The sequence below is a fragment of the Rhinolophus sinicus genome, chromosome 17 (assembly GCF_057876585.1).
Source record: "Rhinolophus sinicus isolate RSI-liver-muscle chromosome 17, RSI-T2T, whole genome shotgun sequence".
In the NCBI taxonomy this organism is placed as follows: domain Eukaryota; kingdom Metazoa; phylum Chordata; class Mammalia; order Chiroptera; family Rhinolophidae; genus Rhinolophus; species Rhinolophus sinicus.
In genome coordinates, this window is record NC_142517.1 from 58360207 (window position 1) to 58381754 (window position 21548).

The 21548-nt window shown below is 36.3% G+C and overlaps 1 protein-coding gene and 1 pseudogene across 1 annotated transcript in view; both read right to left on the reverse strand.

The window, feature by feature from the left end:
* Positions 1-21548, reverse strand: part of PAK2 (p21 (RAC1) activated kinase 2) — a 66970-nt gene that overhangs the window by 29183 nt on the left and 16239 nt on the right. The window contains exon 2 of the mRNA XM_019723624.3: positions 2954-3161. Coding sequence (XP_019579183.1) covers positions 2954-3140 — 187 coding nt within the window. The 5' untranslated portion in view covers positions 3141-3161. The remainder of the gene's footprint in view (positions 1-2953; positions 3162-21548) is intronic.
* Positions 5061-5893, reverse strand: LOC109442742 (protein PBDC1 pseudogene; annotated as a pseudogene).

Below are 21548 nucleotides of genomic sequence, written 5' to 3' on the forward strand. Positions count from 1 at the left end.
AAGTCTGCTGCGTTGATTGACTCTTTCACAAATGATTTCTCTGGAGCATGCGATGCTGTTTGATAGCATTTTAGCCACAGTAGAACTTCCAAAATCGGAACCAATTCTCTCAAACCCTGCCACTGTTTTATCAACTAATGTAGTCTTCAAAATCCTTTGTTGCTATTTCAACTGTCTTCATAGCATCTTTACCAGGAGTAGATTCCATCTCAAGAAACCCCTTTCTTTACTCAACCATAAGAAGCAACTCCTCCTCCGTAACAGTTTTATCATGAAATTGCAGCAATTCAGTCACATCTTTAGGCTCCACTTCTAATGCTAGTTCTCATGCTATTTCCACCACATGTGCAGTTACCTCCTTCACTGAAGTTTTGAACGCCTCAAAGTCATCAATGAGGGTTGGAATCAACTTCTTTCAAATTCCCGTTAGACATTTTGACTCCTTCCTATGAATTACTAATATTCTTAAATGGCACTAGAATGGTGAATCCTTTTCAGAAAGGTTTTCAATTTACTTTGCCCAGATCCATATCAGGAATCACTATTGATGGCAGCTACAGACTTCTGAAATGTATTTCTTAAATAATAAAACTTGCAGTCGAAATGACTCCTTGACCCATGGGCTGCAGATTGGATGTTCTGTGAGCAGGCAAGACAACACTGATCTTATTACACATTTCCATCAGAGCTCTTGTGTTACCAGGTACTTTGTCAATAAGCAGTGGTATTTTGAAAGGAATCTTTTTTCTGAGCAGTAGGTCTCAACAGTGGGCTTAAAATAGTCAGTAAACCATGTTGTAAATACATGTACTGTCATCCAGGCTTTGTTGTTCCAGTTATAGAGCACAGGCAGAGTAGATCTGGCGTCATTATTAAGAGCCCTAGGATTTGTGGACTGGTAAATGAACACTGGCTTCAACCTAAAGTCACCAGCTGCATTAGCCCCTAACAAGAGAGTCTGACTGTCCTTTGAAGCTTTGAATCCAGGCACTGACTTCTCTCTAGCTGGAAAGCCCTAGATGGCACTTTCTTCCAATATAAGGCTGTTTTGTCTATATTGAAAATCTGTTGTTTAGTGTAGCTACCTTCATTATTATCTTTCCAGATCCTCTGGAGAATTTGCTGCAGCTTCTCCATCAGCACTTGCTGCTTCATCTTGCACTTTTATGTTATGGAGACAGATTCCTTCCTTAAACCTCATGAACCAACCTCTGCTGGCTTCAGACTTTTCTTCTGTAGCTTCCTCACCTCTCAGCCTTCACAGGATTGAAGAGAGTTAGGGCCTTGCTTTGGATTAGGCTTTGGCTTAAAGGAATGTTTGGCTGGTTTAACCTTCTATCTAGCCCACGGAAAGTTTCTCCATATCAGCAATAAGCCTGTTTTGCTTTCTTATCATTCGTGTGTTCACTAGAGTAACATTTTACATTTCCTTCAAGAATTTTTCCTTTGCATTCACCACTTAGCTAACTGTTTGGCACAAGAGGTCTAGCTTTTGGCCTGTCTTGGCATTTTACATGCCTTCCTCACTAAGCTTAATAATTTCTAGCCTTTGATTTAAAGTGAGAGATGTGCACTGTTCCTTTCATTTGAACACTTAGAGTCCACTGTGTGTTAATTGGCATATAATTTCAATATTGTTGTGCCTCAGGGAACATTATATTATATTATAACTAATATAATAATGAAAAAGGCTGATGCAACAACATGGATGGATTTAGAGGGTATTATGCTAAGAAAAATAAGTCAGACAGAGACAAATACCGTATGATGTTACTTATACGTGGAATCTAAAGTACAAAATAAACAACAACAAAAAAAACAAAATAGAAACAGATTCATAGATACTGAGAACAAACTGATAATTACCAGATAGGAGGGGAACTGGGAGGCTGGGTAAAAAATGCGAAGTGATTAATATGTACAAATTGGTAATTACAAAATAGTCATGGGGATGTACAGTATAGGAAATATAGGCAATATTGTAATAACTATGTATAGTGCCAGGTGAATACTAGACTTATGGGGGGGGGGATCACTTCATGAATTATATAAATGTCTAACCACTACGCAGTACACCTGAAACTAATATAAAATAATACTGAATGTCAACTATAATTGAAAAAAATATTTTTTTAATTAAAAAAGGAAACTATACAATGCTAGTATACAACTCTTTATAGTGTGTTACATTAAGTATGCTTTTAGAGAAACTGGTAATAAGTTGTATAAAGACCATTATTAAGTTATTATTTCTTTTTGAGATCCTTAAATATTTTTATTATTAATTATTGTTAAAATAAGAAAGAAATAGTCTGAAATATTGCGAGAATTACCAAAATGTGACACAGACACAAAGTGAACAAATGCTGTTAGAAAAACGGTGCCGATAGAATTGCTTGATGCAGGGTTGCCACAAACCTTCAATTTGTAAAAAATGTAGTATCTGAGAAGCACAATAAAACAAGGTATGCCTGTACAAACGAAAGTTTCATGAAACAACTCTTTCACTATGTGAAATCATACTGAGTTTGAGAAACCCTGCACTAGACTCATGTTTGTGGGAGATAGGTTAACATGCTGATTGCTGCGTGCCGCCTCAGATGCTTCTCAGGGCATTACAGAATACACGATAAAAAGGCAGTATTACTAACTACTCAAAAATCAGAAAAGCTCTTTAATTCGAAAACACTGTTGGCTCCAGGGATTTCAGACAGGGGACTGTAGACTGTGTATCACCATCCTGATAATAGTAGGTCTTTCTCAAATATCACAGATCTCTTTAATGTTGGGAAGCTGGCCTTTCTAATAGTGCCTATATACCACCATCAATTGTTTTCTTGGATCTGTTCACTGCTTCTCACCATAAAAAAATCAACTAATTATACTTTAAAAAGGTATCAAAATGGGTAACAAAATAATAACGGAGACTCTTGAAACCACCATAGCTATTTACCTTTCTCTGTGCCTGAGAATATAGAGATGATTTTATTCCTGGGCTTTTTTTCCTCTGGAACAGAGGGCAAAGGTTTCAGACTGTGATTAGCTGACAAAGGGTCTTTGCCTCCAGTGCTAAAAATGGTACTGCTCATTCTCACAGGAGGTGCCGGAGGCTTGTCTTCCAGTTCTCCGTTATCAGACATGATTCAGAATTATGATATGGCCTGAAATAGATAGACAAAAATATACACTTAATAACAAGGTAAAAAAAAAACTGTATGGACAAGCACAAAACAGTAATAATCCCCTCCCCAACAATGAATTTAAAAATGTTATACATTCAGAGTGAAATTTGCAAAATTTGTAAAACTCAACGAGTAAGAGATGACATTGGTCATCAATATAGGCAATCTCCTCTAACAAAGTTAGTAAATGGTTACCTGAGGGAATGTCTGAAAAGCCATATCTAGTTAAGAAGACTATGGTAGTTTTGGGAAAGCATGATGATATGAACATATCAAAAGATATTCACCTAATTAATTGACTCTAATAGGAAATGTTCCAATGAAAACACAGACAACATGGCATCTTAAAAAAATTCCAAAGAGGACAACTTATGTCCTAACCAGCCAATCAAAGGACATGTCTCTGATAGGTTTCCATTTCCACAGCAGAGGCAGGACATTTGCTATTAAATATATAAACCAACTCCCACCCCCATATCTAATTCCATGCTCACTAGCCTTGTGATTACAACTTAGCCATCATATAAACTTTCCTAAAGGATGAGAATGTGCCACTGGTACAATATTTGCTGTATATGAAAATCTAACTACATACGCTTTGCAGACAATGCCATAGAATTCGATCCATCTGGGAACATTGACAAAAGTAAATCCTGAGCTTGGCTAAGAATCAGAGTATGGCCATTGGCCACGTCCCAAGGTTCTGTTACCCTGTGATGCCCTTTCCAGGTGGTCAAATAACCCCTCTTATCCACGTGGCTAATTCAGTGGAAACTTCAACCTTGTAACACATGCATACACATATATCTTATGTTTCTTAAAAAGTGGATTACACACATTTAAGATCAATATGTAATGGGCAGGGATGCCTAATTTACAGATGACGTCTGTTACAAAACTATTCCAGGAAACAACACATTTCCCCACTAAACAAGGTTTGATTGATAATTAGATCCCGATTTTAAGTTAATTAATGCATGTAAGTGAACAAAATCTTGTATATGTATAATGAAAAGAATGCCAACTGTATTTACATAAAATTTAAATTATTTTATTTAGTTTGAATGTTAGTACCGGGAGAAAAGTAGGTATAATTTGAAAACTGAGAGATGAAGAGATGATTATACCTAATTCTACTCCAAATCTTACAGCTTTTTTCTTCGACAGGAGTATGTCACTAGCAATACTGTATATTTTATCTGCCATAATGAGTTATTTTTCAGCCTACAAAAGAGGGTGAATGAGAGAAGGTAAAGGGGGGAAATACACATTTCTGGGAATAACTAACTAGAGAAGGGCTGTGAGAAAGGAGTAAAAAAAGGTTTCTATCTGTGTGTGAGAAAGACTGCCTGAAATGAAGTTAAACTATTGGTGGTCAAAGGAAGAAATGGGGGTGAGATCTAAGAAGGCAATGCAGGTGACACATATAGGCAGATGATTCTTCCAAACCAGCTGGTCACATCATGTGGAGTGTGTTTTGTTTTTGGGTGGGATACAAGCAGGATGTGACTGGCTGTTCTTAAGTGTGAACTGTCAGGTATGTATTACCAGAAGATACTTATTGCTACAAATGAAAGATAAGGCTTAGTAACAATATTTTGAGGATTATTTGATGAATTGATAAATCAAGATAGATGTTTTTCTCTTGTGACCATAACGTTCAGGCAAAACAGATTAACCCTAGAGCAGCTCACTTTCATCTTAATCACAGTGACAACAGAATCAGCAGGATCAGATGTTGGTTACACTGTGAGTGCTCCATATTTATGCATATTAAATAAAAAAAACAGAATATAACAAAATTTCAAAATGCATTTGCATGCACATATAGAAGGAAATGCACCAAAATATTAAGTCATTATCTGTGACTAATAACTACATTTTTTTTTTAAGAACCAAAAGAAATTTATTTACAAAATTTCTTACTTGCCCGGTGAAGAGAACCAAGAAAGCATATACCAAGAAACAATCAACTATGACCCCACTAATAGTGTTTAAGCCACTTCCTCCGTTGTCAGTTTTCTTTTTCCGTTAGCTCTTTTCTCTTCTCCACTGTTGGCTTTCTCTTTTTCTTTGTCCTGAACAATGGTGTAAACTACTTTGTTATGGCCTTCCTGGTTCTGGGCAATCTCAAGGGCAAAAAATTGTACCCTGGGGGGCAAAGATGGTGTTTCCCTCAGTGTAGCCCTGAGAACAATCCAGTCGCAGTAAAGCACCATAATTAGTATTCTACAACTCCGTCAAACTTCAAACAGAATGGCCTCCACTTCTCTTTAGCTGACACTGATTTGAGCTCTTCTGCATCCAATACATCTATCCTGAGTTTTTCAAAATTTTTCCTGAAATTCAGACTAGATTTGGTCATCCACTTTGGTGAGTTTCAGGAACTGGGGGTCAACTGATGAAATCAGCTTGTGGTAGACTTCGGCATGCTGCATGGCTCGCGTGCCGAGCCATCTCAGGATCTTATGGCAATATCAGGATCGCCGCCATAAGCCTCAGCTGGGAGAGAAAGAGCATGTGCCACTGACACCAGTTCCCCGGAAACCGGCTCATCAGTTCCACTAGTCACCTCCATGTTGCACCTAACAAAGCGTGCTAGTAACTCATTTTAAATTAATTATAATTATCACAGTTGTGGTTTAAAAAAACAATATAAAATAGGGTACAGTAATCAGATAATACAATATAATACAGTGTAAACTGACTACAAATTCTATGGTTAAGGCTGGCTCATAGATGGAACATGACTAGAAACTGTCAATGTACCTTCAGCTTCATGGTGCCCCGTATTGTGGAGAGAGGGTGAGTTTGTGAAATCAGATTGCTTTGCCTGAAATTCTGGTTCCACCATTTACTCAAGTGCGTGACCTGGGGCCATTTACTTAACTGCCTCAGGCGGGGCTCCTTGGAGAAATGGATGGTTCTGGGCCTGGGACAAGACCCAGAGGATCTTACAGCATCAAAAGGTAAGGAGGTACTTAAAAAGGATAAGGTCATGTCAAGGGACACAGGAGAGAGTTCCAAAAAGCCAAGGCTGGAATGATTTGAGCAAAAAATTTAATAAAGCAGTATTAGATTATAATCCAAAGTATAAAACAAATATATAATTTATATTGATACAAATAAATGAATAAAATGGGGGGAGGACAAATCTTCCTTACAAATGTATTCCAAATAATATATGTAGACACACTCCCATCTAGGAGTTAAAGCTTAATTTCCCTCCACACTTGAGTGTAGGCTGAACTTAGTGACTCATTTCCAAAGAATATGGAAAGGGAAAAATAACTTCGCAGTGGAAAAATCTGACAAACACTGTGTCAACATAAGAAATGTCCAAACCTGTAGAGAATTTTTATAAAAATGTATTTGAGCCAAAAAGAGAATACACATGGAAGCAAGATCTCAACAGACTGAGATAAATGCTTCAGAGAATAAGTTTGCAGTTTCTTTTATGCATTTGAGATTAAGCAGGGAACATAGGAAGATCACATGAAGGTGGGAAGAAGCAACCTGGGGGTGGGATTACAGGATAAAGATTCTGTGCTCTCTTGGGGTTGGTTACAGTTCATTTTCAAAGGTGTGTTAACCTTGATGTACAGAAACAATGGACAGGGCTTGCTTCAGGCAAAGATAAACCTTTTACTAAAAAGTTATCTGCATGACCTGCCCAGTTAGGAATTTATGACCAGATCACCCTGTGAGGTTACTTTCCATAGAAGCCCTTATTTCGTCACAACTGCACAGATCAAGTGGTCGAGGTTAACATCACCAGTGACACGTCATGTTGGTATCACTGACCCCTGATCTAATGTGAGGAGAAGCACACTTCACCTAAGTGGTATTCTTACCCCAGACCCATAACCCACTCTAACCATGGAAAAACATCAGACAAACCGAAACTGAGTTCTACAAAGTTCCTGACCAGTATTCCTCAAAAATGTCAAGGACATGAAAAACAAAGACTGAGAAGATGTCACAGAACAGAGGCGTCTAAGGAGACGTGACAATGTGGTATCCTAGAACAGAAAAAGGACATTAGTGGAAAACCTGGTGAAATCCAAATACAACCTAGAATTTAGTTTAGTTAATAGTAATGTACCAATGTTGGCTTCTTTGCTTTGACGTATATTTTATGGTTTATGTAATGTCAACATTAGGGGAAGATGGGTGACAGCCATACAGGAAATCTATGTTTGCAACTTCTCTGCAAATCTAAAATCATTCAAAAATAAAGTTACCTACCATATGAGCTAGCAAGTCTACTCCCAGTATACACTAAAGAGAACTGAAATACATGTCCACACAAAAACTTGTATACAAATGTTCATAGCAGCATTACTCTTAATAGCCAAAAGATGGAAAGAACCAAAATACCCATTACTTCGTGAACAGATAGACAAAGCATGGTATATCTGTATAATGGAACGTTATTCAGCCATAAAAAAGAATTAAGTACTGATACATACTACAACATGAATGAATCTTGAAAACTAAGTGAAAAAAGCCAGACACAAAAAAGGACCACATATTCTATGATTCCATTTATATGAAACATCCATAGTCCACAGAGAAAGTAGATTAGTGATTGCTAGGGGGTGAGAGGAATGGGATGTGATTGCTAATGGGTGTAGTTTCTTTTGGGGGAATGAAAATGTTCTGGAATTAGACATCAGTCCTGGTTGCGCAACCTTGTGAACATATTAAAACCACTCACTGAATAGCACACTTTAAAATGGTAAATTTCAGCTAGGTGAATTACATCTCAATTTAAAAATTAATTATATTTACTGCATAAAATAAAGATTAAAAGAGTTAATAAAGATTGAATGTTGCTGCTATTGCTATTCTATGATAGAATTTGGAGAAAATAAAAGACCTAGTTCTTTTCTAAGAGTTCATAATCTAAGAGTGGAAAAGACCAACACACACTCATTAAAGTTAGGTCATGCATGCCCTTTATCAGTATCTGAGCTCAACACATGCATATTAAAAGACTTCAAAGTAGCAGTTCTCATAACATTTTGGCCTCAAGACTCCTTTACACTCTTAAAAATATGAGTTTTTGAGGATCCCAAATAATTGTTTATATGAGTTACATCACATCTGTCTATATTCACTACAAGAAATTAAACAAGTTATTTCATTAAAAAATAAACCCATTACATGTTAATATAAATAACACAAAAAATAACAAAACAATAAATTTGAGAAGAGTGGCATTATTTTACATTTCTGCAAATCTTTCACTTGTCTGGCTTAGTCGCAGACAGCTGGATTTTCATATCTGTTTCTGTATTCAATCTATGGTACTATGTTTTGGTTGAAGTATATGAAGAAAATCTGGTTTACATAGATACATAGCTGAAGAAGAAAGTATTTTAATAGCTTTCAGATAATTGTGGATATTCCTCTGATATTATCCCAAACTCAACCTTCCTAAAAGTTATTATGGAATCTGAAACCACAGTAACAGATTTTTTGCACTTAGTTACATTAAACCCATTGATTTCTCTTGCACTTTAATCGACCTTTTATGAGAAATTGATTATTTGGAAACCATTGGTTCAGTGAATTATGAAGACATTCCACGTTTTCACATCTTATTATACAATAAAAATAAAATCACATTCATTCACCACTGATCTCATCAGAAAAGTCTAGGTATTGGGAAACTGTCAAACTAAAAATAGTAGATAGAGGTTTTCTAAAATTCTAATTTTCACTTGTAAGCTTAAATTTTAGCAATTGCAACAATCCTGTCACTTCATTCATTTTCAAGAAAATGTACCCAAGTATGAACAACCAGAGTCGTAGGCCAGTTGTTCTTTCAAATAAAAATGGTATTCCATGAAAGAGGTGGTATTAAATTTAGTTCAATCATATAAATGGCTTTCTGCAAGACAACCACTGATATACTTAATAAGGGCCTTAAGAGTACCTTTCCTTTTGCTACATAAAAACTTTAAAAGTGAACTCAAAAGTAGAGATATAAAAAGATTAACAATTTCATTCTTTCATCAAGTACATCCTTAAGTGAACCTAACTTTTTAAAAAAGCTACAACCCTATGGCCATTGCCGTCATTTGTATTAAAGTACAGGCAGTTTTACCCACCGCTTCTTTTGCATCAATGCAAATGTCAACACGGTGTAAAAAGCAAAGAATGTCTTAGTATCACTATGAAAATAGGTTTTGACCTCATGGACCACAAGGGTACCATAGACCACACTTTGAGAATTACTGCTAGAAAGTGTATCCAGCTCTATACCTCACCCTCATACCCATAATTCTTTGTGATGTTTTATTGCGGTGGCAAAAGGCCCATATTTACTTCACCCTATATGCTATAGAACACATTTTTAAGATGGGATAAGGTATGGCTAGATATCCAAACTAAGGCACAAAAATCGAATTAAATCTTCAACACGTGCAATGGTATTTATTATATTGATTTTTGTAAGAAAAATCAGTAAGCTTCTGTGGGATCGGCAGAGAAACTAATTGCTATTTATATGAAAAACACCATCAAAGTCTAAGCAAATGACATTAAACAGCAGCTTTCAGAACACAGCTCTTCCTTATATATACTTCGGTTAGCCAAAACAAATTCTTTACTGCTCTATCTTCATACACTGTGCAGGAACTTTTTATTTTCTGCAGAAATTCAGCCCAATAGAACTAAAGAGGAATGAATACACTGTCTGTTTCAGAACTCTCTTCTCAGTGACTGTACATTAATTATCAAGTCGAATTAGCTGTGTCTCAAGGAAATCCCAATTAACATGACGTACTCTGTGGGCAACACGTGCTGAAAACAAAACCCAAATTCAATACTAACCCGAGTCACACATGTCCCTAATGAAATCACTCAGGATGACAAACATAATAGCAACAATTCTAAGTGATGTGCCTCATAAGTGATTAGATCTTAATAAACGTAAGCACGACCTTCCGTACAACACGGATTACTATCACCAGCTTAGCTGGGACTTGATCTCTTTATCTCAGGCCTTCTCTAACTAGTCTCTGTCTTCTTTACCTACTGTCCAGAAGAGCTGAGAAGCTCTAACTGGCTTCCTAAAGAGCTTCTACACGTTCAGTTTTTGTTTAGAGAAAGGAGTTAGAATTGGTTAAATGCACAGCTACTCATAAACAGATGATGCTCTAAGTACAAAACCATATACTATTAAAAAACACGATGATTTAAAAGCACAGTTTTGCTTTATATTTGCTTTATATTTGCTTTATATAAACTCTGGCATTTAGGGCTATTTACTCTGAATCAACCTGACCTCGTATGAATGCACCAGATAAAGCCTACACATCATGTTCCCCAATTATACCAAAGACTTTCCTAGCATACGTTATCTTTGTGAATATATTTCTCCCTTCTCAAATTTTCTTCATCCTTTTCTTTATCCAACCAAATCTCTCAATGCTGAGTAACAATTATGCCCTATGTAAGGTCATTCTTGTTTATCTATCCCTGCTTAAAATGACCCCTCACGTCCTCTGAATGCAAGTTATACAGGAAAATAAACTCAGAGATCACTAAAGTTGGAAAGGATTAGAATTTATCTGGTCCATCTTCCTTATTTTATATGTAAAGGAAATGACTCTCCAAAAAGTAAGTTATTTGCCTAAAGTCATACAAATATAATTACTAACAAAACTAAGACCAGAATTCAAGTTTACTAACAACTCTTAATCCATGCTTTTTTTTTCTTAATTATGTTAATATACTGGACCATTCTTTGGCAATGAATTATAACTGTGCGTCATTAAAATTTTAGGTGTCTTTCCTACCCAAGACTTCAAGCAATTTAAAGGCAGGGATTGTGCTGCTACTACTACTACTAGTAGTACTACTATACTATTTTATTACCTCCTATAATGTTTAACATGGATAGATCCTTCCATGTATTAAACAGTAATGTTCACTTATTTATGGTACACACTCTGCCCATATGAAATATTATTCTTCCTGAATTTATTAGTTCTCTTATCAAAGAACATTTCACTAGACAACATATCGACTACCTCATATTAATAAAAATACCTTTGGAAAGATTTATAGTTTTCTCCCAACAAACAATTCATCAATCCTTTTCTATAAAGCAGTGTAATTTTTTGTGTATTGCTTCTACTGACATTGTTAACTGCCTAAAAAGTGCCAAATGAGGATGTGATAAGGTTCCTTACATTTTATATTTTAGCCAGAAACAATAAATATAAAAACAATTCATGATAAAATACTGATTTACCTATGTTTTGTTCCATCATTACTCAAAAAATGTTATATTAAAAAAGTACAAATGATAAGTACTGCCTCTCTCCAAATCTGTTCAAACACTTGTTACTTCTTCTACTTTTCACTGAAAAACAAGTAGGCGAAACAAAAAGCGTGCCCAAAACACACTGTACTCTTCTAACAGGCCCATTGTGTAATTGTGACAGGACTCAACGACAAACAATTCCTCAATTGTCTACTGAAGGAGACCAGGGGAAGCTAAATATACAACAGAAAAAAAAAAAAAAAGGAGCGGTGTTTGGAACCAGTCAGTCCAACTAGTAGAAATTACTAAATTTATTATAATCTACTCAGACCAACTATGGTGCTCTAAGTACAAAACCATATACTATTAAAAAACACGATTTAAAAGTACAGTTTTGCTTTATATTTGTACTTATATTTTATATAAATAACAAATGGACCTTAATGTTCAATACCTCATGAATGTAATACTGTAACACTATTTGATAAAACATCTAACAATCTCTCAATAAGCTATAAGAGTCCCAACACAACTGGCCTCTTATCCCTCTCCCCCTTCAAAAAAGCTTCAAATGCCTTTGAGTGCAAAAGCACCAATAAAAATATCCCAAATCACCTTAAGTAGACAATGCACACTATGAATGGAAAATTCACAAATTAGAACGAAAGGAGCGTTTTCATTTGGTGGCAATGCCCACAGTAGGCCTATTAGTAGCAAAACCAGAAAGGAAAAATGAAAAGCAGGGAAGAGATGTAGAAAACAAAAATTGGGGCACTGGTAAAGAATTAAGAAAAATGAAAAGAAACTCTGATTCAGACTCAAATAAATAAAGGCCTGGATAACATATCAAATCTTTAAAAATGCATGGGTAAGCTAGTTAAGATAAAAGGAATGTTTCCATAGTGCCCCCAAAGCAAAGTGAAACCAGGAATAAGAGAGTAAGTGATTTACTAATCCAGTTATCCTTGAGGGATTTTTGACTGAGCTCTGGAGACCATAAACTTCCACTGATACTTTGATAGCTGTCACAGGGGACGGGTGAAAAAATCCAGAGTCTGACTAAGTTGAAAAATCTAATAGGAATCCCTTCAACATAAGTCTAGGACCCAAAAGGCTATAATCTATATAACAATAAATCAAGAATAAATCCCTGCAGGCAGAAGGGATCCAGAAAACCTTAAGTATTTTAAGCCCAGTGATACCAAGGGGTGTGGTGGGGGGGAGGAATCTCTGAGAAATTCTAACAACAAAATGCACATTTATGGTCTGAATTCATTCCACCTCTGAGTCCCAAAAAGTCCCAAACAGGTTTAACTGAACGTGGTAGCACTCCCTGGTGAACGGCAGACTCAAATACAAAGCCTGCCTGTGAGAAAACAACTTCAACATAGGTCTCAAATAATATCCAAAGATAAAATTCCGAGCAAAAGGAACATCTCGTATTAAAAATTCAGAAAACAAACAAGGCACCATGATTGAGAACTAGCCAAAACAGACTGGTGAAATAGATGGCAATGATCTGACACAAAATATGTACAAGAAGCTTAAAAAAAAAAGGCAGGAAAAAAAGCAAATATGAAAAACCATGCAGAACTTTCAATTAGAAAAAACCCCTGAAAATTAAAACCCAGTATTTGAAGTAAAATGTAGTGCAGACTCGGTAGAAGAGAGAATTAGTGAAGTGGGAGATGTTTCTGAAGAAACTACCTACAATGCAGCAAAGAGAGACAAAGAGAAAATATGAAAAGAGGTAAAATGAGTAGACTGGATGGTCTAAGCTACATCTATTTAGAGTTCCAGAAGGAGATACTAGAATGGCTCACCAAATAAATTAATAGCTGAAAAATTTCTACAACTGGGGAAAGACACAAATCCACAAGTTTAAGAAACTTAATGAAGCAGGATAAAAAGTAATCTATGCACATCAAAGTGAAGATACATCACAGTGAAATTAAGAACATCAAAGATTAAAAAGTTCTTAAAATCAGCCAAAGGAGAAAAAAGGGCAAACTTTACAGCTATGGCAGTTGGACCTTCAGCTTACCTCTGATACCAACAATGACAGAAAGGAGACATGGGAATATCCTCAGTGTATTGAGAAAAAAAGCTGCCAACATAAATTGCAGACTCAACAAAACTATCTAATAAAAATAAGGCTGAAATAAAAACATTCTGAAACAAAGAAATTTTCAAAAGACTGGAATCACTCTATACTCTTAACCAAGATCGATGATGTTGAAAATCAGTAACAAAAAGACAACTAGGAAAAACTCAGTAAGTTTGGAAATTTTAAAAGACCTCTAAAAACAAAAACGTGTGGTTAAGAAAAGATATAATAGAATCTAGAAAATACTTAGAATCAAATGAGAATGAAAAAACTATGTATCAAAAACTTGCAGGACCGGATAAACAAAAAGCGGTATATACAGTATATACATACCGTAGAGTACTATTCAATTTTTTAAAGGGGTGAAATTTGATACGTGCTCTAACAAGGATGCACTTTGAAAACATTAAGTAAAATAAGCCAGACACAAAGACCAATATTGTATAATTTCACTTATGTGAGGTACCTAGAGCAGTCAAATTCAGAAAGGATAGAGGTGGCCATGGCCTGGGAGTGGAGGTGAAATGGGGAGTTATTGTTGAATGGGTGCAGAGTTTCTGTTTCGGATGATGAAAAGGTTTTAGAAACAGGTAATGATAATGCTTGCTTAACACTGTGAATGTACTTAATGCCAATGAATTGTACACCTAAAAATGGTTAAAATGGTAAATTATATGTTATGCATATTTCACCACAAAAAACTTATAGGATGTGATTAAAGCACGTATGGACATTTACAATTCAAATTTTTACCTAAAAAAACAAACAAACTAAAAATTAATGGGTGAAGCATCTAACCTAAGAAGCAAAACAAAAACAGCAAAATAAACCCAAAGAAAGTAGGAACAAATCTGGAAATAATTAAGATATAAGCAGAAATTGCTGGACAGAAGATTATTACTCAATAGGGAAGACTAATAAAGTTAAAAGATGGGCCTCAGACAAAACTAGTAAAATTCCTCTAGCAAAATTAATCAAGAAACAAAGAGAGAAAGCATAAACACTAATACCGTATCTTGCTTTGTATATTTGATTTTGGAACTTTGTAAATTACATAAAATCCGCAGCAAAAGTAGAATGAATACTATTGCTTGTAATAAACAATGTATGACAGAGACCTAATCTAACAATCCATTGCCCATAAAAATATCCTTTTATTTTTCACTTTGAAGACAAAACATGAATCTTTAGTTTCACAATTAAACTAAACGAAGACCAAAATATCTGTGAACAGTACTACATGTAAATTGGCAGTGATTGAAAATTCGCGTTTTCTTCTGTTCTTACATTTTTGGGGATTACAACATCCACAATGGGAACGTTCTACATTATTCTATGTATTATGCATTTCGCAAATACTCATGAACCAGATTATGACACTGTCTCTATTATCTACTATGATATATATCCAATTTCTTCTACTGACCTCTACTTTGCGAAAAGGTACTAATTTTGTATCTCTTTTTATTCGCCAACAGCATCTAGCAGAGTGTTATATATGCTATGGAACTCAAAATGTGTTTTGTAAATAAATAATGTTAGCCAGTTTAGGCAAAGAAACTACTGATCAACTAAACAATTAAACAATTAATCAAGTTATATACTAAAGCCAAAATCACTCATCCTTTTAGTCCCTTGATTCAATCCCCTATAAGATGGAATACCTGAATTACTACTCTCACAATGAGTGAGCATGGGAGACTGCAGGATGTGAAAGGTGTTTGAAAATTTTTATCTGAATTTATTATCACTTTTTTCTCCATTGTTTTCCTATATTAGAAGAAACAAGTGTCATTAATTACAAATGATAGGATGGCCTACAAAATACAAACAAAATTATGATAAATTATTAGGATAAACACAAAATGAAAAAGGGAGGGGAAAATACCATTTATAATATCACAAACAATACAAAGTTCCTAGGACAGAAGTTCCCATACTTACTTCCCTTTCTATCTCAGTAATTATCTCACAGTGCCCCAGGCCAACAGATATTCCTAACAGTTTCATTTACTTAGTAGTTAGGGCCAAACAACTTCATTAGTATTCATGTCCTAAAAACTTAGTAACTGTTTGAAAAAGCAATATACACATAAATGGAGAAAAAAATACTTTGATTTGTTTCTTAATCACTTACAAATGGGAAATACTCACCTGTTGGGTGCACATTTTCTAATAATGTATATTCCTAATAACATAAAGATAGTGCACAACCTCTGAAACCTCATACTCTGCCCAGCCTCATTTCCTGTTCCACATTGATTTTCATACTTTCATCTCAGTCAACTACTTCACAAAGACAGACATAAAATGTATCACGAGCTAATAAACTGTACAACTTCCTAGAGCTAGAAGTCCGCACTGTATCCAAACGACGTCAACCAGTTTCCTTCTAACATGTAAAATATCCTGTGGCGCCTGAGCTGAGAGGGGCACCCCAGGATACCCTGGCACAGTTTGAGAACCGTGGACCTAGAACCTTTATAAAAGGGAAAAATGTATTGAAAGACATGAAGACATAAATAAGTGGAGATACTGATGTCCATGAATTTAAAGACTCAAAATTGTACAGATGCCAAATTTCCTCAAACTATAGATTCAATGTGATCCTAATCAAAATCCCAAAGGTGTTTTGTGAAAACCGACAGCTAATTCTAACATCTATATAAAGGAGCAAAGGCCTAGGGAGAGCAAAGACACTCTTGAAGAATAATAATGTGGAGAGACTCACCGTAACATGAAAATTTATTTAAAAAATTGGATCCTGTAACAGATACCACACCAATTACGCATCTTTTCTGATCTTCTCAGCCTCATCGGTCTCGTGTTCAAGCTGCTCCTCCAGCAACCAGCTCTATATTGGCTGTGGCCAACTTTTTCATGCAGGCACAACACGACAAAACCTCACTTTATGCATGAGCTGTACACTGCCATGAAATACTGTGGCACCCACGCATACAGCCTGGTAGTGCAGGGGGGTTAACTCTGACCAATGGTGATGGGAACGCCTAAATCCCATCTCATCAGATAGATCCTTTTTCTCCTCATGTGTTGGATGATCCTGCGACTTTCTGTAACTTCCTGGTGGAGAATACAATGGGATTGAGCAAGCAGTTACACTTCCATATTGGCTACCATTCCTTCCATGCTTCCCCTTTTCTCACACTTCTGCTCCCTGGGAATGTACTTCCTAATAATATAATGACACGTAAGTCTTCCGCATCAAACTCTATCTTCTGGGGAATACAGGTGAAGAAAGATCCTTACCTTACATCGTACCAAAAAACATTTCAGATGAATTAAAGATTTAATGTGAAAGGCAAAATCCTAAGTTTTAGAAGATTATATAGAAGAATATCTTTACATAGGAAAATATCTTTATGACACAGCACTCTAAAGGAAAAGATTGATAAATATGACTACATTCTATATACCAAAGAATATATAGACAAGCTACAAACCAGGAGATATCTGCCACAAAAGTAACTGACAAAATTGTATCCAGAATCTATAAAGAATTCCTATGAAGAAATAAGTAAAAGACAAACAGCCCAATAAATAATGAGCAAATGACACAAATAAGCATTTCATAGACGATTAGTAACAGTGAATAAATATGAGAACATGCCTAACTTTGTAAGAAAATGTGGAAATGTAAATTAAGGTAATTAACAGATACCATCTATATTGGCAAGAATTAAGAAGGCTGAACAAAATCAAGAGTTAGCAACGATGTAGAGAAAAGAGAATTCTCATACACTTCTACTACTATTAAATTACTAAACTACTTCAGAAAACAATTTGGTATTAGCTTGTAAAGTTGATCATCTGTATATTCTGCCACTCAGCAATTTTACTCCTGGATATAAATCCAAGAAACTCTTGTGTATGTGCAAATTATAAGAATATTCAGGGCCGGCCTGGTGGCTCAGGCGGTTAGAGCTCCATGCTCCTAACTCCAAAGGCTGCCAGTTTGATTCCCACATGGATCAGTGGGCTCTCAACCACAAAGTTGCCAGTTCAATTCCTCGACTCCCGCAAGGGATGGTGGGCTCCGCCCCCTACAACTAAGATTGAACACGGCACCTTGAGCTGAGCTGCCGCTGAGCTCCCAGATGGCTCAGTTGGTTGGAGCGCATCCTCTCAACCACAAACAAGGTTGCCGGTTTCAACTCCCGCAAGGGATGGTGGGCTGTGCCCCCTGCAACTAGCAATGGCAACTGGACCTGGAGCTGAGCTGCGCCCTCCACAACTAAGACTGAAAGAACAACAACTTGAAGCTGAACGGCACCCTCCACAACTAAGACTGAAAGGACAACAACTTGACTTGGGAAAAAGGCCTGGAAGTACACACTGTTCCCCAATAAAGTCCTGTTCCCCTTCCCCAATTAAAAAAAAAAAATCTTAAAAAAAAAAATAAAATAAAGAATTCATTTAAAAAAAAACAATATTCATAGTAGCACTTGTCAGAACAGCAAATGACTGAAAACAACCCCATATTAGGCTAGGCTAAGCTTTGGTAACAAACATATCCCAAAATCTCAATGGTTTAACACAACAAAGGTTTATTTGTAGTGGACACGAACGTTGAGGAAGATAACTATTCTCCTTAAGGAGACTTAGGGATCTGGGCTGCTGCCATCGTAAAGTTCCACTATCTTAACAAGTCACCACCAAAATGGAAGAGACTGAGGGGGCATGCGGGCTTTTGACTGTCTCCGTCCACAGGTGGCATGCCTCACTTCCCCTCCGAGTTCAACAGAGCCCGGCTCATGAAAAGCAATCAAGAAATATCCGTTGAATGATGAGTAAGAGATCACTTACAGATTAGTAAGAGATCACGTCTACCACTTCAAAATGATTTGTGAAAGAGCATGACTGTGACTTGATAAATGACACAAAGGACAGTTTTTATGGATAAAATGTGGGGGAAGAATACTCTATGTACTACCTATGTCACAAACAGCAAGCAGGCTTCACCTCCCAGAACTACTATGCACGACCCGGACTGGCTGACTGCCATATCATCCTGTATGCTGTAATGGGAAGAATTCTAGGCTGCATTCCACTTATGGGAGGGTATGAAATAAAATAATCCAGCACAGACAGAAAGGCAAAACAAAAAACAAAAAAACAAAAAAACTTCTCCTCACTTTAAGAAAAATGTATTTTAAAAGTGAGAAAAGTTTTTAAAAAGAATATTCCTAAACAGTATCAAATTGCATACAGGTTTTAAAAAAAGTAAACACTTCAATTTCCCTTTACCCCACTTCCTTTTCCCTTAATCCCAACTAGACTTAACTGCTAATAACAGCAATTATGCCTTATTAATCTTTGTACTGCCAGCATATAGTACACAGTACGTGCTCAAGAAATGCTTAAAAAAATGAATTGAGACTAGGCATATAAATAAAGTTATAAAAACAGACATCACAGGGGGATATGCATTTTTCCAAAGATACTTTAAAAGAAGAAATGGACCTTGGTCAAATCTTAGTAATTACATAAGTGCTGTGGGGGAAAAGCAAATCTCAGTATCAAATTAAGATATTTTGAGAAACTGTAGTGCAATCATGTAGACAGGCCAATCCCGAATGAGAATTTGCTCTTAATGTCTACAAATTATTTGTCTTCTTTACGTTTTTTCCTACGAACACATCATTCTGTAAACCGTGCTATCCAATATGGGTGGCCATGCTAGCCATACATGGCTCCTTAAATTTAAATTAATTAGAATTCAGTTTCTTAGTAGCACTAGCTATATTTCAAGTGCTCAGTAGTCACATGTATTAATTAGTTGCCACCATATTGGACAGCATTGTTCTAAACCTTTCTACACAATTGCTCACACACAGTCAGAGGAAGAGGAGTTATTTCTAAGTCAAAGGTTCGACTTAAAATGACATCTAAAATGTTTAAAAACTAAATTTACACTTAAGTTGTAATCCTTTCCTTAAGTTTGTCAAAAATGGAAAAGCAAACAATTCACTTCTGTACCAGTTTGGTTAAAAGGCTGACAAGTTAACAGGTACTAGTGTCTGAATTTAGTAGTAGTATAGAGCATTTCTCTGAAAATGGGCCTAACATTATATATACGAACCATATACATGAACCCAGTTGTGGGCTAACACCCAAGGATTTTGTTTTCACTTTCTAGAAATATTGTCCAATTTTTAAAGTGTAACTCCAGTATTATAAAGTCTTTCTCCTTCAGGAGAATCCTGCAGTCTTTGATAATCCGGGAGGAGATAAGTCTCCACACCTCAACAAAGGCAAGATTCAGTTTTCAATTTGTTTTCCCTAATAAAGTATGCTAGAACCCTGTTCCTAAGAGGAGCACTCATATGAAAATCTTAGAGAAAAGAATGATGGAATCCTACGATACAACATTCCATCAGTAGTAAAACAGAAAATCCGTGCCTAATGGTCACTTAAAGGGCCTCCAAAATAATGTCTAGTGACTGCCCATCTGACAAACTTCTTAAAGAAGTTATGTAAATAAATTTCATATAAATACTATAGACAGAAAGTTCCTCAAAATGCTAGTTTATATCATTTAGTATTATTATATCTCAAAGCTAATTTTTTTGTAAACAAATACTCAAAAGCAGCAGCAAGCACCATTACAAAAAGCTTTCTCTCCCTACTATATCCACTGCCTAGCAATATTTTAGCAAGTGATTAACACTGGTTCTCTTTATGTGTGATAAAGCTGAGTGCTTTTTCCTTCTTTCTAGAATATACACAAGACAAAAATACTTATCTATATTCTAATTCTAATATTAATTTTAATAAAATGAACATGTACTGTTTTTGAAATGAGGAAAAACAGTAAATTATTTTCAATTAAAAAGAAACCTACTCATTTTACAAGTTTTTCAAATAGCCTTAACTGTCATAACCTGCTGTGACCTCCACTCCTTCTCAGAGCTCCTACAGCACTAATACCATTTCCATAACAGTTACTGATTTAGTGTCTCTCAAATCCAAATTCATCCTTTTTGACTACACTGAAATATGATCTGGGACCTCTAAGTATTTTCCCCTTTGCCAGACGGCACGATGCTAAACTTTATCAGTAGAGGGCGCAGGAGAGACACTGCAGGAGAAAAGTTTTGCTTCCTGGTTCTGCTGCGCTCGCTCACCAGGCTTCTCGGGCACCAGGCTTCTCGGGCACCAGGCTTCTACAGGGCAAAGCCAGCAGCATATCCGGAAGACAGGGGCTCCCCGCCACTCTTTTCTTGGGAGGTTTTGTAGCCGAGCTAACACCTCCCTGTGAACAGCTTGCCCTGGCACTGCCAGGGCAGATGTCCAGCATGCCCCCCCCCCCCCCCCACTTCTTTCCCACAAGGTCTGGATCTCAGCTCTGGGGGAAGGTGGGCTCTTCCATGAGTGCTCTATCTCAGCAGCTTCTCCTTATTTCTGCTATTCCTATGTTCTTTAGAGTTCTATTTGCTTTGTACTAGCCAATCCCTCATTACTCCTTTCTTATATTATAATCAATCATTATTTCCAGGTTCAAATTACTGTATGGTTACTCACCTGATAAGAACCGAAGTGATACAATCCCATCCATTAATATGACACATACTTGCTTGAACTTCAGTCACCTAGATTCTAATTTTACTTCTCTTTCTAAAGAGGATAAACTCCTGGCTGTCACAGAACACTTCTCATAAGAGGTCTGACAATTAAGTTTGCGAACTTGTTGCAACGATGTTGCTAACCTTGTTTGATATCAGAGGGATTATTCACTAAGAATTTGTACCAACTGGACAGTTAACCAAGTTTACTATTCAGAAGTGCTGAAAAGGCTGCGTGAAAAAGTTAACGACCTGAACTTTTCACCAACAATTCATGGCTCTTGCATCAGGACAATGCACCAGCTCACACGGCACTGTCTGTTGGGGAGTTTTCAGCCAGTAAACAAATAACTGTATTGGAACACCCTCCCTACTCACCTGATCTGGCCCTCAGT